The sequence below is a fragment of the Stegodyphus dumicola genome, chromosome 9, assembly GCF_044657685.1.
Source record: "Stegodyphus dumicola isolate Sdum_Otavi_A_Nest chromosome 9, ASM4465768v1".
Classification (NCBI taxonomy): domain Eukaryota; kingdom Metazoa; phylum Arthropoda; class Arachnida; order Araneae; family Eresidae; genus Stegodyphus; species Stegodyphus dumicola.
In genome coordinates, this window is record NC_140776.1 from 125,528,733 (window position 1) to 125,546,881 (window position 18,149).

The 18,149-nt window shown below is 31.4% G+C and overlaps 1 protein-coding gene across 6 annotated transcripts in view; it reads left to right on the plus strand.

The window, feature by feature from the left end:
- Nucleotides 1-18,149, plus strand: part of LOC118185492 (rab GTPase-activating protein 1-like) — a 170,694-nt gene that overhangs the window by 97,616 nt on the left and 54,929 nt on the right. For all 6 annotated transcript variants that reach the window (XM_085824059.1, XM_085824058.1, XM_085824057.1 and 3 more), the window contains 4 exons: nt 1,517-1,635; nt 1,728-1,794; nt 8,065-8,173; nt 16,460-16,626. In XM_085824059.1, coding sequence (XP_085680185.1) covers nt 1,517-1,635; nt 1,728-1,794; nt 8,065-8,173; nt 16,460-16,626 — 462 coding nt within the window. The remainder of the gene's footprint in view (nt 1-1,516; nt 1,636-1,727; nt 1,795-8,064; nt 8,174-16,459; nt 16,627-18,149) is intronic.

Sequence of the window (18,149 nt, forward strand, 5' to 3'; positions counted from 1 at the left end):
ATCAGTCTGAAGAATCTGGCAGAGGAGTTGGAGAGATGGTAAACTGCTGAAGGTACACAACCCTTAGTGGTACTAGGGATAAGTTAAGCAGGCAGATTTTGGAACCTAGGGAGAAATCGTAGGTAACTGAAAAATATACCATTGTAGATGAAGAAAGGTACTATATGCTCTGCAGCCGCAAAAGGAAATATTAATTTGTTTTAATGTTCTCCATCTAAGCAGCTCCTTCACTGAGTTGAAACATCAGGAACCAGTACATCATTCACTATCGATCTTTATCAGTTTTTTCCTGTCCTTGCAAGCGCCCAAGAAGAGTAACACATAAAATGAAGGAATTGAATCAGAGGGATAAAGCAAACTCTGTCTAGCATGAAAGCCATTTTAAAGATTGAAGGCTGCCATGTTCCAGATAATGCCCCAAAACAGGAGAATTTGCAATACCCATGCCAAGAACAAAACCAAACAAAAATTTTCACTTCTTCCTTCTTCCAGTTCCACCTTTTTTAATGGATAACACCAATCATGCCAATAAAAAAAGTAACCCTTTTTTTTTTGCTTTCCAACCCCGCAGAAACAGAAAGCAGGGTGTGTGGAAAAGTGGAAACAACCATCCATCTGCTATAAGTTTAAAACAGTATTAAAAAGTAGATTTTGAAAGCAAGAAAATCCCCTCCATTTCTGGTGAAAGTATATATGTATTTGCAAATCATTTCTCAATTAACTTATCTTAACAAATATAAGTTTACCAGAGAGGCAAAATTTTATTGTATATTGTGTATAAGTTTCATGTTGATAAATCAGTAATTTGTATTTTTATATTGCAATAATACTAAAAAAGTACTTAAGATGCATGTCTGTTTTAACCGAGGGAAACTAATTAAAAGTCGAGTATCTTACTTTTCCAAAATATAGGAAACTAAAACAAATTAATTATTAACAGCTCTAATTAAAGGTTACATAGTAATTTAAAGTGTATAGCTGAAATTTGGAATATGAGTTTAATGAATAAAATTAATTTGATTACATAACACAATCTAATGTCCTGTATTTTTTTAAACAGAGATACTTCTTGGTAGAACTTTTTTAACATCCTGCAGACCTGCTTCCGTTGAAGAATGTTATTTGGGAGAAATGGCATGAATTCCACTGTATGTGGACATGTCATAACGGGTAGAGCGGAACTTCAGAAATTGATTGTGTATGCACATAGGGAATGATGCCTGCCACCTTGAAGATATTTTGTTTAAAATTGCATGATTTAAAACTTTAAATTATGTTCTTCCCTTAAGAGGAAAAAAAAAGTCCATTAGCAATACTTTTTCTATTATTCACTTTTTTAAAAAAAGGAAGTTTCTCTGCCCTGCTCTGTACTAAACTTTTAAAAACTATGTAATTACATTATTTTTTTAAATGCACTTAAAACTTGGATCTTGATTTATACAAAGATAAGAAATTTGTGTTATAAAAAACTTTTATTATTATTATTATTATTATTATTATTATTATTATTATTTAGGGTGGTTATTCATCCTGCCCCAAAGATAAAGACTACTTTAAATTGCGATGTAAACTTGAGAAAAGTGTTACTCTAACAGTTCAACAGGTTTCTGATAATAAGGAACTTGTTATTGATAGGTAAGTTTATTATTATTTTTTTACATTAGTTAATTTGCAAGATAGTTATTTATTTTATAAGACAATTTTCTTGATGATTCATTTAAATTTAGATGTTTCGGATTGCTTATATCGCCTGGGAGGAATGTCCGTAATAGTGATATGCAGCTTATAGAAATGGTAAGTTTTTCATAAATAAATTCCTAATGGTTGTTTTTATATGCTTGGGAGGAAAAAATATTTTTGTATATATATCTATTTCCAAAACTGAAGTATTGTTTTTGTTGGCGTTCTGGAAAACTTGCAGTAAAATCCAAAATATTTCGAGCAACATTTAATGACTGTTTATTATATCTGATTTTTCAGAACCATAATTTACCACAAACTAATAAAATTGCTTCAGCAGCAGAGATTTTAATAGCACATGTATATGTACTGAAGCCCATTATAACTGGCAAATGTATATTATGTAAGTTCAATACATTGCATATTTGGGTGTTATTAGAAAGTTCTATCACCGGTGTAGTGACTGGGTGTGAAAGAATTGTCCCAACATAGTCCATGTGTGTCATGTGTGTTGTAAGAGGCAACTAAAATGGATACCTAGTGCCTGGGGTATAGCAGGGTACCTCTGTCTGTAGGAGATTTATAAATACAGAGGCCTGGTCCTAAAGGTTGGGAGTTGGGCATAGGGCTAACAACCTTATCCTGTAAAATTTTACTTTTTAGAAAATTGCAAGAAGAAAATAACCCATGGCTAACTTCAAGGAGACAAACTGGAAAGGACTCAAAGGATTTGAGAATTGAATCATGGAACATTCATTCTTTCTATAGAAATAAAGGACTACAAATGCTTATTGAGCAGTTTTATGATTATAGAATTGATATTTTAGCCATGCAGGAAGTTAGATGGATAGATAGGAGAGGGAATAATTGAAAAGAAAAAGCATACAATGATCTATAGCTGTGATAAAAAGACACACATGTTTGATACTGGTTTTATAATGAGTTAAGCAAGTTAGACCATAATTAATTGATTTTGTGACCAAGTCAACTAGACTTTGTAAAATAAGAATAAACGGAGTCTTTTTTAATGAAAGTTTTATTAATTTTATGCCTCAATAGAGGACAGGGATGGGTTGGAGAAGGAGCTTTTCTATGATGATTTGCATGCATTAAGTGCTTCCTGTCCAGGAAATTATGTGAAAATTTTATTGGGAAATGCAAGTGCAAAAATAGGTAAAGAAGAGAAATTTAGAACTGCAATTTATAATGGTAAATTAATATTACGAGGGCCATCCAGGAAGTAGATTACGTTTCCGTCTGTGTCCGCTAGGGGCGGGGCTAGCGCGGCCATCTTGGGGTCAGAGCGTTGCGCAGCTCAGTCTGCATCTAGCCGTGCTAGTGAGAGGTTCGTGCTGTGCTCCGTTCAGATACTGTGACGGTTTGAAATGTCTGCGTTAATTGAAAATCCCGCGAGCTGCGAGGTGCGCTCAGTAATAAGGTTTCTGACTGCAAAAAACTGTAAACCGATAGAAATCTATCGGCACCTTCGTGAAGTGTATGGGGACAACATTATCACTGAAGGTGGAGTGCGTCAGTGGGTCATAAGATTTCAAAATGGCCGAACCAATGTTCACGACGAAGATCGAAGTGGGAGACCCAGCATAGTGACCGCCGAACTTCTCGAAAAAGTCGATGCTAAAGTCCGTGAAAATCGAAATTTCACAATAACGGAACTTTCTTTGAGTTTTCCACAAATTTCGCGAAGTTTGTTGCACGAAATCATCAGCAAAAAGTTTGATGACGACGCACAGCTGCAAGAAGAGGTAACGAAGTGGTTGAAGGCGCAGGCGGCCGAATTTTTCGACGAAGGAATTTCCAAGCTCGTACATCGCTACGATAAATGCCTTAATTTGTATGGTGACTATGTAGAAAAGTAGTATTTGAGTGTGGCTTTCATCTGTATATAATAAAATTTGTTTCCTATGCTTTGTTTATTTTTTTATTCCAAAACGTAATCTACTTTCTGGATAGCCCTCGTATAATGGTAAACGGTAATTTGGAACAGTAAATATAGTCTCCTCGATTTTTCAAATGACAATGGCAAGCAACTTATTGATTTTGTGGCTAATCATAATATGAACATAACAAGCACTATTTTCCAACATAAAAAGATGCGTAAAATGACATGGAGCTCTCCTGATGGAGGCACTTTCAATCAAATAGATCATTTTATTATTGATTCAAGGCCTATGTCAAATATACTAGATGTAAGAACAATCTGAATTCCGATTATTTTTTATCCATGGCAAAAGTTAAAGCACCATGAATTTATTTGGGCGATGCAAATGCAACAATTTGTAAAGAAGAGGAATTTAGATTTATAATTGGTAAATTTAGTCTCTATGATTAGCAGTTCTCATGAACTTAGTTCTTTGAATTTGTAAACCATGACAGAAGATTTTCTGCCATGGTCATTCGTAAAGCTTTAAAAAAATGTTCATTTTGCGATTGACAAAGACATTCTGTTTTTAGAAGTAAGCATAATAATTATAATAGTAAGCATTATTCTGTTTTATCCTTGAATCCATCACAAAATTGCTCTGTGACTCTCCACAAGTTCAATTTTTAGGTCATTTTTTTAACCTCTCAAAAAAATTCATGGCTTGAATGTTAAAGATCCCATCTCTGATATTAATTCTTAGAGAACTTTTGGCATATCTAATCAGTGTGGTTTGACATGTATCATATAACTAAAAGAGTGTTAAAGTTTCACATCAAGGAACACAAATATTATGTTTGGAAGGGAGAAATAAACAAATCTTCAGTAGTTAGGCATTTAATCACATTTTTGACTTTAGGTCTGTGAAAATCATCCCTAAAGTTTTTTCAGCTAGTAAACTAGATTTCCTTGAATTTTTTCATATTTGGAAAAAGTTGTTTTCTGTAGTTAATGACATTAATTTTAATTCAGTTCCAATTTTAGAAATTAAGCCCTGGATCAAGTATTGCATTGTTGCTGAAATGTAAAGTCAAGTTTTAACCTTTTTCATTCTGAGTTATTCTAGTGTTGGTCAGGTTCATCTTTAAATTGATTCCTTTGGATTTTCAGAAGAGTACTTGGAAAATGGAATAGCATGTTTCAGTATGCATGGAATAAAAAAAATCTATTTTTATTTGTATACATGACTGGCAAAGTATGAAGTGCTGGCATACTGTAGAATATGTAGGCATTTTATAGAATGCCTTGCATTTTTAAGGAAAGATGTAATATGAAAATTATTATATACTTTACCTTTTTTAATATTATATACTTTACCTATATTGTATATAAAACCTAGGCAAATTATGAGAAAAAGATCATGTTAAGGTTATTATTATTATTTCCATTTATTGAAAAAAAAATATATTTCCTTGTGCACAGCAAAGTATTACACGAGGCTTACAGAAATGTAAGTAAAAAAAGACACGGCAACTTTAAATAATACAATTAGCTCAAAAATCTTTGACTGAAAGGAACACATGCAAAAGAGAAAAATAATGTACAAAGAAAATAATTTACAGTATTCAAAGTAAACATCGATAAAGTCATTAAAAGCATGGTAGGCCGAGGGGTAAAGAAACAAAATCATGACATTTTGGTAGCCAGTTAATTAATTCCAAGATTATTATTTAAAAGAAGTTCATTTCTCAAAAATACAAATGATATTTTCAAAAAATAATGAAAGCCTGCTATTAAAAAAATTTTATTCAAAATATGTAAAAAGGAAAGCAAATTCGTATGAAACAAAATTTATCCCTTTCCTATTAAAATATATATATATATATGAACCTATTTGTTGCATCAAGAAAGGAAGTAATTTTATTTTGAATTTTACTTAATGTTTTCCCTTATAAAAAGTAAAACAGGGTCATTAAATGAACTTTACAAAAAATACACACATAAAAAAAAAATATGTATATGTATATAAAAATGTAATATTTTCTTAAAAAATAAAAGATTAAATTTAACCTATTTGTAACATGATAGGCTTAAGTGATATTTGGAATTGCACTTTACTTTTTTCATGCAAAGACATTTCATATTTGGACACTTTGTTTTACACATTTGATGAATCCTTGGTTGCTTCCACTGAACAATTGCAATTGACTGGAGAGTAATTTTGTGGTTAGGAATATTCAATTCTAAGTAAGTTCTTAAGGCATAAAGTGAATTCTGATCTTGCATATAGATGTTTGAAAACTCCCTCATAAATTTTAAATCAGTAAAAACTGTCTTCTGTCATACTCATTACATCTTAACAAAATATTGAGTGAATCATCTTGGCCCTTACCAACGTCAAAAATAGCAACTCGCATAGCAGTTCCTAAAGAAGCAGTGGGAAACTTTTTCCCGACCTCAATTTTTTTTTTTTTTTTTTGGCTACATTTCCTGACTGATTTTAAAATTAATTTTACTATCAATAGCATTTTCAGCTTTGAAACAAAGAGTGCACAAAATATTCATTTCATCATCATTACTAGCATGGCCACAGAAATTCTAAAAATTTTTTGACGACACTTTGTGTATGTGTGTGCGTCATTGGTTATCTATAAACACAAACAACAGGCAACAGGAATGGAAAACTCTTCAATAAGCTTGTCATCATCATGTTGGTTTAATCCACCCTTGAGTGTAACCTCATCCATGTTTTTTGAAAAAAGCCTCTTTTCCTCGCATATGTTTTATTTCTTCATAATATTTGGATGCTTTCTCTACTTTTTCTAGTTGTTTTTCTGTATTTATGTCTTTTAAAACATCTTCGTTAGGAAAGAAGCTGTAAGACTTAGTATAAGTTTGCAACCAAAAAAGGTTTCGTATGGTATTCTTTTGATTCCAGGAGGAGCTCTATTTTTCATAAATTGAATGAATTTGACACTACCCTGGCTTTGCCAATGGCAAGGCTTGCTATTGATGATCTTCAATGCTGTCCAGAACTCTCTCAAAAAAGCAAAGTTAAGCTACCTCTGCTTTTTTTGACATCAGAATATTCAGAATCATAAATTTTGTGAGATAGTCTTGGTACACCATAACAAATTTATATTCTTTACTTCAGTCTAATAACAAACTGTTATTAGGCTGAGCCTGGAAATAAATAAGATCTGCCTGACAGTGGAAATTAAATTCTGAAAAAGTTATAGATTTCATAATAATACCCTTTATAACATCTTTTCATTTTTCTCTGACAGGCCCCACAAAGGTGGATGTTCAGTTAAATGTTATGTGTAATTTTTTGTATTTGGCTTAAAGTCCTTTCAACATTCTGTCATGTCCTCCATGTACAATAATCAAATGAGTTTAATAAAATATGTGAAATAACTCAGTGTCTGGAATGTAATACTATTTAGTACTGATGCCTCCTATAATAGAATAAATGAGTTTACTTTTGTTTTCCACAAACATCACATCATAGTGATTTAGCAACTAGTAGTCCCATGGTACCTTCTTAATCGTCATTTCAGCTTTTTTAACATCATTTATTAACTTCTGGTAAGTAATTTGGTTAAGAACAAACTGTTTTTGCAGCATTAACTTGAAGCTTAATAGTTCATCTTCAAACTGCCAATGCATGTCTATTAATTATATATAAATAGCAAACTCCCGAACAAAGCACAAAATGCAAATTGCAAAATCTGTATCTGAGTGGTGGACATGTATTTTGACACTTTGAAAAAAGTGCAAAATGCAGATGGCAAATTCTCAATGTGAGTGAAGCAACATTCAGCTCCTAAGTCAAATGCCTTGCCACGTAATATTTGAAACAAATCGAAGATATATTTCATGCATTGTCGGTTTGCCATTTGGCATTCTATAGAATACCTAGGCAGTGTGTGAAATGTTTATATGTTTCATGCATAGGGCCAGCTAGTTTTCAGCATTCTATAAAATACCTAGATATTCTAAAGAATGCCGGATTTCATACTTTGCTAGTAAAGTATGGAATTATTAGGAAAATCTAAAATTATTGCGACATGCTTTAGTATTTTTGTGTTTACTCATAATTCTAATATCTTAGTTTTTTCACATATCATTACTATTTTCTTTGACAGTTTCTAATTTTCATATGATTATAATTTTTATTATTACTTCAAGATTTCATAAGCATATTTTCTTTACCTTGTTGAACAAAGGAAATTGTTTTAACTTGTAATCATGTGTTAGGAAGTTACTGAATAATTATGACTGGCTTTCGAATTGAGTTGTTAATTTTTGTATAATTAATTTTTGTTTTTATTATTTTTAAGATTTTATAAGTATTGGATTCTTAGCTGTTGAACAAAAATTATTTTAATTTGTAAGGATACATAGGAAGATATGAAATTATTATGACATACTTTACAATATAATTTCTCATTTTCATATAATTATTTTTTTTTTTTTTTTTTTATTTTTTTTTTTATTTTCAGATTTCCTTTACTAAACCAGCTCCTGGAGAGAAACCATTGTATACTATCATGGGACTTTGGGATCCAAATGAGCCAGTTTTTGAAATTTTGAATACAGAGACACCAAAAGGTACACATGAAAGCTATGGCCATTATTTGAAACTGTGTTCTCATTATTTGGAAGAATATAAACCCAGTAGTGGCAGAAGAAAGGCTAACGAAACAGTAATTGTTTGAAGTATCATTGAATATTTGAATAGTTTGTTTTCAGTAGGTGCTTGAAACTGTCATTTTTAGAAGCTAAAGACTTGAGGAAGGTTATGAATTCTGTATTTTTGGCCTTCATGTACGCTTTAGTTGCTTTATCAGTATCAATTGACAGGTGTTTAGTTAAACACAGTTAAAATAACTTCAGACAGTTTTTAATGCTTATTCAGTCCCATTGACAAGATAGGAAAAATAATCAGATTATGCAAACAAAAATAAACCATAGATTCTAAACAGGATTAAATATGGAAAAATTAATAAAGCAAATGCAAGTTAACACATTAAAAAAATCAGTACAGTCAAAAGTCTTTAATCCGGACTCGTCGGGACTTCGGTAATTCTGGATTATAGATCATCAGTTTAAATCTGGTAAGATGGCATGCAGAAATTATAAAATTAAAAATATGAAATCGTAATTTATAAAATAATGAGCAATTATGATCTAAAGGGTATCAAAATTTACAAAAAAAAGCTTAATATTTATTTGTTTACTTTATTAAACATTTCTTTCAACGCTCGCATGTGTAAAGCATACATTATGCATAGCCGAAATTAGAAAATTGCAACCAGAAAACTATTTGATTTGTATTCGTGATATTTATAATGACGAGGACTTTGATTTAAATCATATCAAAAACGAAGTACATCGAGATGAAATACTACATTTAATGAGGAATTATGAGCCGAATAAAATAAAAACATCTGCCCTGAAGATAACGATAGTGTTGATAGATCAACTTCCAGTTCATTGCGTGCCGCCACGTTCCTCCTCCTTCCCGCATAGAGCAGCGTGAAATTGATAAACAGATTTCGGAACGGTTAGATAAACAAAGGATATGCCTTTATCCATTTTTTGGAGCAATTCCACTTTTTGTTTGATGGACATCGAAACATTCTTTCATTTTCATAGATCCTTTGGGAGCTCCAGCATCGGATATTCTATTTGACATAATCAAAAGTTCAAGCTTACTTTTATAAAATTGCTCTTACAGTCTGCAAAAAATAGTAAGCCGGATCCAATTCGAAGATTAAGGAACAACGCAATCATCAACATTAACTGAAATAGACAATTAGATAATTTTAGCTTATACCGTCCGTTATACATTAAACGCGCAGCGAAAACGTATTCTGCGCTTGTGCACACGCAAATGCGCAGTCGTAAAGGTCTTACGCGCATGCTTAAACGCCTATGTGCATGCGTCAAAGTGGCGCATGCGCAGAAAGTTTTTAGCTTTGAGGTCCGGATTATAGATCATTCCGGATTATGGGTGTCCGAATTAACGACTTTTGACTGTATATGTAAATGTATGAAATAGAAGATTTATCTGTCAAATAATACACTTGTGCTAAAAAAATAAGCAACAAACACTAAAAGAAAAGGTACAAATGTAAAACAGGGAATTAAAACATACGGTTTAAATCTGAAAAGAAAAGGCACAAATATAAATTTAAAAAACATACAATTTACAAATAAGCAACCAAAGTAGCATAAAATGCAATCTTGCAGTCACTCCACAATGCTTTAAAAAGGTTGTGTCAGACCCATGCGTCAGTTCATAAGCAATAATAGTTCCATGTAATCTCAGATAGCCAAAGTAGAGAGCATCAGCTCAAGACACCATTTGCACAATGAAATGCATTGGAAAGCTTTTGGGATGTTGTAACTTTGTGCAAGATAATCCACTGATGTGTACATGGATCTGGATGTTGGAGGATTACCACAATGGCAATCACTTCCTATTGCTATATGCAAGATGCAGTAGATCTGTAACAGCATGACAGCTGGCATTGCATCTTTAGCTGCTGCAAGACGGCCCACGTCACAAAGTGCAAAATGCAAATGGCAAATTCTCAACCTGAGTGAAGGAACAAAAATCAGATGCCTTGCCACGTAATATTTGAAACAAATCGGAGATATATTTCGTGCTTCATGAAGGTGGACCGTATGCCCAATGACCTGTGGTTTCTGTTCCTTTGTCCGCACTGCTTGTCACAGCGCTGTTGAACTGGGTCCATGAACAGCATAGTTGGTCACCAGAGCAGTGCGGCCACACACTCTTTACAGATGAGCCTCGATTTAACATCCAGAACAATTTCCAAAGGATAATGATATGGCGAGAGCCAGAGGCATGCTATTGGATTCCGAAACACCATGAAAAGACACCATTATAGAGGAGGACATTTACTTGTATGGAGTGGGATATAACAATCTCTACATGATTCCTGATGGTTCCATCACAGCCATCTGATATTGCAACGAAATTCTACACCCTCTTGTACATCCTTTTCTCCTATCACTGCAGTGGATATTGACATGATATTTATGGGTGGTAACGCCTACATAGAATCATTACCAAAGGATTGAGGGGTGCACAGTTATTTGAAGAGTAAAACCATTCCACATCTGGTGTGATCTGCTAGATCGCCAGACTTAAAATTCCAGAGCATGTGTGGGACATGTTGGGGTGATGAATAGAAGGTTGCAGTGGGCTGCTGGGCACCTTCCGTAAGCTCTGATATGCATTATTACAGGAATGAGCGTTATGGCCACAATAAGTGATCAGCGGCCCTATTGCCAGCTTGCCTTGTCATTGTCAAGCATACACTTCAGCTAGAGGTTATCTTACCCGTTATTAGCATGCTATTTCTGTAATGTATTCTTCCAATGCATTGGGTCTCTCCCAATGCGATGATTGTAATACATGTGTTTTTTTATGTCTTTATTTTATTATGTGCTATAAGGTGTAGTAATGCCACACCAACCTCTTGGATAAGTTGAATAATTTTGATAATTTTTATTTTATTCCGTGTTTTGCTTTTATTGCTTATTTTTTAACAGGAGTATATTATTTGATGGGAGGGAAGGAAAAATGTAATGCTTTGTTATAACAATTTTGCAAAATAAGCTCAAGTTTCAAGGTTTTATATTTTTATGTTTCTGCCAAGATTTGAATTCCTTTGTGCAAGCGTTGAATGAAATATGTTTGAATTTTCCATATTTAATCTATTATGAATTATTTTAAATATCACCATTTGATGAATAATTGATTTATAACCAATAAATAAGATTCATTACCTTGGAAAAAGGTTTCCAGCAGCAAAAATGTTGCATCCTCTAACTTTTGGAATTAAGATATTAAGTTTCCAAAATTGGTTTTTGATAATTTTCTTTTCTTTCTTTTTTTTCCTTCCCCCTTTTTTTAAATTAATGATTAAAAGTTCTAAAGTATTTTATTCAAGGAAAACGTGTATTTTGTGGGATTTGAAATATAATAAACACTTAATTTTTTTTTTTTTGTAAAAAATATTCTTGAAGTGTTGCAAAAACATATCTTCTGTTGGAAAATATTATAAATAAATGAATGTGATGTGTTATTCATAAAGTATATCATGGAAATTGTCAGATTCCATGATATACTTTATGAATAACCTAGATCAATGGTCGGTAAAGTGTGGCTCCAGAGCCGCATATGACTCTTTGGCTCCTTAAGTGCGGCTCTTGTACAAATATCCACGGAAGGCACAATATTTTCATTTAAAAAAAACTTAATGAGAAAAAAATTATATCTTATTTTGATAAATTAAAATTCTTCTATAAATCGAGAACATGTATAATTTTTTGTTTGAGTAAAAAGATAGATAGTTAATTAAAATTTTATATTGTTGTAAAAACATGTAACAAACATCGAGTTTAATTTTATTAGTTTTCGTAAGCGTAAACATAAACCATGTACAAGCTACCGGCATGCGCGTGCATGCTTTTTATAAAGCAGTGAAGGTACAAATTGGCATCACAGAACAGCAATTGCAGTGTGAACAGTTTTGTCTTATCTACCGTGTCTGCCATTGTCCTGTCTTATTAAAAAGTTGTATTTTTTAATCTAGCTGCATATCTTACAGGTATTTTTATATGATTTTATTACACCTGCTATGTATGTTTGTGGTTCCGGTACAAAATTTGTAATTGATTTTTCGATAACTTCTATTTGTCCAAATGTTGGAAGTTATCTTCCATTTTTGGTCATATTAAAAGTTTTGTTATTCTGATGATGGACTAGATTATTTTTTTCTTTCTAGTGCAGTTACATACATTCATAAAATTGTATTTTTTAAAAAGTTTCTTTTTTAATTTTTATTTTCATCAATTTAATAGTGATAATAATTTTGTACTGGTGGCTTTAGGAAAAAGATATATTTGGAATATTTTTATAGACACCCCAATTAACATGGCTACCAAAAAAAAAAAAAAAAAAGCAAAGAAAAATGGAAGATGAAAACTGCAAATTTAAAGTTGAGTGGACCGAGAATTTTGCGTTTATTCAAAACTTGAATGGACTTCTGACATGTCTTATTTGTAAGGAGAAATTCATGCATAACAAGAAGTCAAATTTAGAGAGATACTTTACTAGAAAGCATGTGTCATTTAGCACTAAAAAATCCTACCGGTGATGTAAGGAAGAAAGCAGTTGAGGAACTACAGAAGAGTCAAGAGTCGTCAACTTCTGTGTTTAATAACTGGATGCAATCTTCCAACAATATTAATATGGCAAGTTTTGTCTGTAGCCAAGAGATTGCTAAGAGAGGAGAACCGTACACAGACGGCGAATACATAAAAAATTGTTTTATAAATGCATCCAAAAAGCTATTTCGGGATTTTAAGAACAAAGATATTCTGAAAAGAATTAGAGTTACCATTGTCTGCCAAAACCATTAAAGATAGAACAATTAAAATGTGTTCGAATAGCATATCGAAGATCTGAAATTGGTTTCAGCTTTATCAATAGCAGTTGATGAGCGCATGCCGGTAGACATAAATGATACAGCGCAAGTTTCACTTTTTGTAAGATTTATGTCTCATTCAGACCCTAAAGAAGAACTTTTAGGATTATTGCCACTCAAAGGTCAGACGCGTGGAGAAGATATCGCCAATGCTGTAATTGAGTGTATGGATAAACATCATATTCCCCTCGATAAAATTGTGTTGATTTCAACAGATGGGGACAAAAGTATGACCGGCGTAAGAAAAGGGGTTGTTGCTATTATGAAAGAAAAAATTAATCACGAGATACTTATTTACCATTGTATCATTCACATTCACCAAGAAGCGCTTTGTGCGCAAACATTTCTGGAAGAAATTTGTAAAGTTATGAAATTAGTGATTACCATTATCAACTCCATTTTAGATAAAGCTCTTAATCATCGCCAATTCAAAGAATTTTTATTCAAAGGAGAAGTAATAACATTCGAAAACAAATTATACATTTTTGCACATGATTTTGAAAGAGAAACATTGTTTTACTTTCCAAGCCTGCTGTAGCATTGCCAAGGAAATAATTCCTCTGTTGATAAACACCATTTTAAAACAATAATTTTAAATATGAGGGAAGCATTTCTCAGCAGGTTTCAGGAATTTAAAAACAGCAGAGCAACTTTAGCATTTGTCAAAAATCCTCTTAATGCTACGATAAACGAGTTGAAATTTTCTCCATTTGAAATTGACATTGGTAGCTTTGAAATACAATTGCTGGATTTAAAAAAACGGAAATATTGGAAAATTAAAAATGTGATCTTAGTTCACAACACAAGTGGTCTGCTTTGAATGACCTGGAGAAGGAAGACATGATCATTTTCAACGCTTAGAATAGTATTTCTGACTCCTACAATCAGCTGAGAAAGCTCGCGTTTACTGTTCTTTCCCTTATTCTACACATATATCTGAACAATTTTTTCAAGCATGAACATTATCAAGAGTAAACTGAGAAGTCATCTGATGAGAACTTGCAATCATGCCTAAAATTAAAAACAACATACAAACCTGACTTACTCAAACTTTCCAAGGAGAGGCAAGCACATTGTTCGCATTAATAAAGATTTATTAAGTATTAAATTTAGTTTTATTTAGTGTAATAAAAGTTTACTAAACAAGCAGATTTGACTCCTAATTTTTTTAAGTGGTTGTAATATTCATATTTGGCTCTTTGGCTAATAAGCTTGCTGACCACTGACCTAGATAATAGTACCTAGATTGAACTTTACTTATTAAATATAAATATTTCAAAATTCAGGATATCAGAAGGTTTACTTTTTGTATCTAAAATATGATCTGAAAATTAATATAAATACTTATCTTAAACTTCAAGCATTGAAATTTCATATTTGTATTTTTTATTTTAATATGTTTAATGCAATTTAATATGTAATTAATCATAAGCTGTAAAAAGATATTTCCATTGCATTTGATTTAATTCAAAATTATTCCTTTGAAAAATATAAAAATTTTTGTTGATGTGTGTGTGTGTATTTGATTATGGCAAAGCACACGAGGGCTATCTGCCTAAGGGGAGGGATGCCTTCGTGGAGGACTTTCTAAGGAAAACTGGCTTGTATACACGTTACACATGGGGAAAACCATGAAAACACCCATGCAGCCAGCCTGTTCACGGGATTCGAACCGCGCACCGAACTACCAGTGTTCAGTGATTTTACCGCTCGGCCGCTGGTGGGCAAATTTTTGTTGAATTTTCCTCCATTAAACAGGTTTTATGTAATCTGAAGTAGCAGTTATAATTTTGCTTATATCTCCTATTTATGATGCAATAAATACTTTTTTAGCATCAGTTATGTAAGTAAAGGTAAATACTGTAACATCAGTTATCATTAAAATGCCATTTTAAAACATATATGAAATACATTAATTTCTCAATTCAGTTATAGGTTATATAACCAGTGGTCTCAGACTGTGGCCTGTAAACTGCACGTGGCCCCCAAAGCAGTTTTATGTGGCCGGCGAAAACAATTACAAAATTGTTGTACAAGCAGCATTACAAAACTCAAGATTTTAATTATTTGAAGTCTGAGTTTACATTATTTTCATTATCATTAAAAGCTAACATGAATAACACATCAGAAGATCTATAAATGGAGTTGACTAATTTACGTGATATAAATCATATTCAAAAACTTTGAGATACGGATTTTATTAACTTTTATTCGTACTTATCAAAAATTAACTCAGTTACAAATTTTTGCGCTGATAGTAACTCTTTATTCAGGAGTACATTTATATGTGAAGAGTTTTTTTTTTTTTTTTAAGTTGAAAATTTATGAGAACAAAATTCAAATTCAAATAACCATTGAGCATCTACAATCCATGATGAAGATAATTTCTAGTAATTTCTCTTCAAAGCTACAAACTTTATCAAAATTGAAGGGCCACCTAGTGCCAAACTGTAGTAAGAAATAAGAGAAGATAATAACTATGACATAGAAGCATATGTTATTTTTATTCATGCATTGAAGAAAAATTTAATAAATAAGACTAAGTTGAGGACTAAGTTGTCATAATTTACTGTCAAGTTTTTTCCTACTTGGAAAATTTTCTGTGAAAAGTTAAGAAAGTTTTTGTAATTTTTTTTAATTAAATAAGTTATTTAAACAATTAATTAAACATGTTGAAACTACTTTAAATAAACTTTAATCTGAAAATTTAATATTTAGATGTCAATATAGTAGGATTGTAAAATGTTATGATAAAAATGTCTTGCAGATACCAAACTTGATATTTCAGGCAAAGTAAATATAAATTTGAATTTTTTCCTCTGCCATATTTTTATTATTGATTATGTAGGTTTTGCAAATTACTTTGCAAGATTTATTGAAAGTTTTTTATTTATTTATTTATTTATTTTTAAAATTTTTGTGAATTAAAAATTTGTAATTTTGTTAAAAAAAATTCTGGCCTGTCAGCTGTTGTCAGACCATGCATATGCTCTGCAGACTATTTAAGTTTGAGACCACTGATATAGACTGTGTAGAATTTTCCCAAAATTTTGTGCAGAAGTCATAATTGAAATATACTTTTTCTCTTCATTGCTAATTTAAAATGATAAAGCTGTGTTTTTATTTTTTTCCTTAAAACTTGCCCCCTTTTTTTAAATGAATAATAGTATTTTATGATTATTATTTAGCCTCAAAATAACCATTAATCTTTTAATTTTGTAGTTTATATACTTTATGATACCATTCTAAAATTTTATAATAGGCCGTATTCAAAAGTTTTCAATATATTAATAATTTTTCATGCAGTGATTTTTTTTCATTTTTGCAAACATAATTTTTTGAATGTGAACATTTAATATCTTTTCTTCAGACACTAGAGTGTACATGACTGTTGCTGCAGATCTGGTAATAGCAGGCATTCAGGAGCCTGTAAGATTTGTTATTGAAACTAAAGCGAAAATTTTCCCTCCATCTGAAAGGTTTTGGTATTTCTCAAAGAAAACATTATATGAGCAGTTTTACCTTACAGTCAGAGAGGTAACTATGTAGTATTCTTAAATATTATCTATTTACTTAAAAGGGAAGTATTTGTAAAAATACTTTTTTTTTTCATAATTTGTGTGTTTTTAAAATTAACCCGATAATCCAGTGCAACTGTTTAATGAAGTAGAGATGAAAATATTTTCTGAAAAGTATAAAAATGTTAATAATTAAGCAATATATTTTTTGGAGATTTAAAAAATTTCTGCTTTTTTTAAAACTGAGAATGACATTTAATAAAATATTTTCCATTTTTAAATGTAGTAATTTATCCTTCTCTTTTTAGAGTAAAATGTGAGATGAAAAGTCTTTTTTTAAGTAATATTATGATTTGAGAATACAGAATAGCATTGATCTCAAGTGTGGATTTCAAATAATGCTTAAACTAAAAAGAGAATTAAAATATGAAAAATTACCTACTGTTAATATAAAATCTTAAGTTATTTTAAACTTCTTGTCTTCTCATAAAAAAAGTGCTATAAAGTAGCAGAGTAACTAGGTAGGTGCAGTTTTCACACCTACTAAGCACTAACCAGGAATTTTTTGTACAGGGAGTGCTCTAAAATTTGTTGCCGAGAAAAATTAATCATACTTTTTCTGCATTATATCATTGTTGGAAGGATAAAATGTCACATCATATAGTAAGAATAAACTTTTTTTTTCATGGAAAATTTATTTCTTTATGCCAGGGTTGCTGATGAAAATTGTAGTTTTGCCTTTTGGGAATAGGGTAATAGAGTAAAATAAATTTTAACAGATTGCCGAGTTCAATTCAGACTCTACTGATAAAGATATGCTGCAGTGATAAAGTCTTTGACCTGCATATGGCACCATGTGTGCTTTGCAGGATGATAGAAGTAGTCTGCAATATGTGTGGAAAGGAAAGTGTCTTTTTTTTAATTGTGCCTGTAGATGCAACCTTATAGTTAGATCATTTTCAGTACCCTAGAGGATCAGTACATTTGGTACCCATATATATGAAATGTGTTAGCGTTTCAAAACCATAGCATACTTTATTTAGCTAATCAACTTTTAAATAGTTGCTATTTACTATAAAGGCAATCTGTTGTAAATCTCTGTAACTTCTGTAAAGTTTAATCTTTAGTGATACCATTAAATTGCAGTGCTTCAACAGTATCATTTTCTGTCAGCAGAAAGGGAATGCAACTTTTCTTAACTTAAACATGATCACAGACAAGTTTTTATCAATTTCAGCTTTAAGAAAATTCCTCTGTTTTGAAGTTATAGGTAGAAGAATTATCAAATGCAAGACAACCCATGCATTAGGATATGTATCTTATAAAGTGTGTATGTAAATGTAGATTAGCTTATCTCTAGAAATGAAATATTATACATTGCAAAATTCTGTGGTCATATCTTCAGGATTAATATCAGTTACATAGCTCTTTACTATATTCTTATTTTAAAGCTAATTTTTTAAAAACTACTGGGAGTGATTTTTACAAAACTTGGCATTTGGCATATTTGAGTCGTCGAATTGAAATATGGAAAAAAAAAAT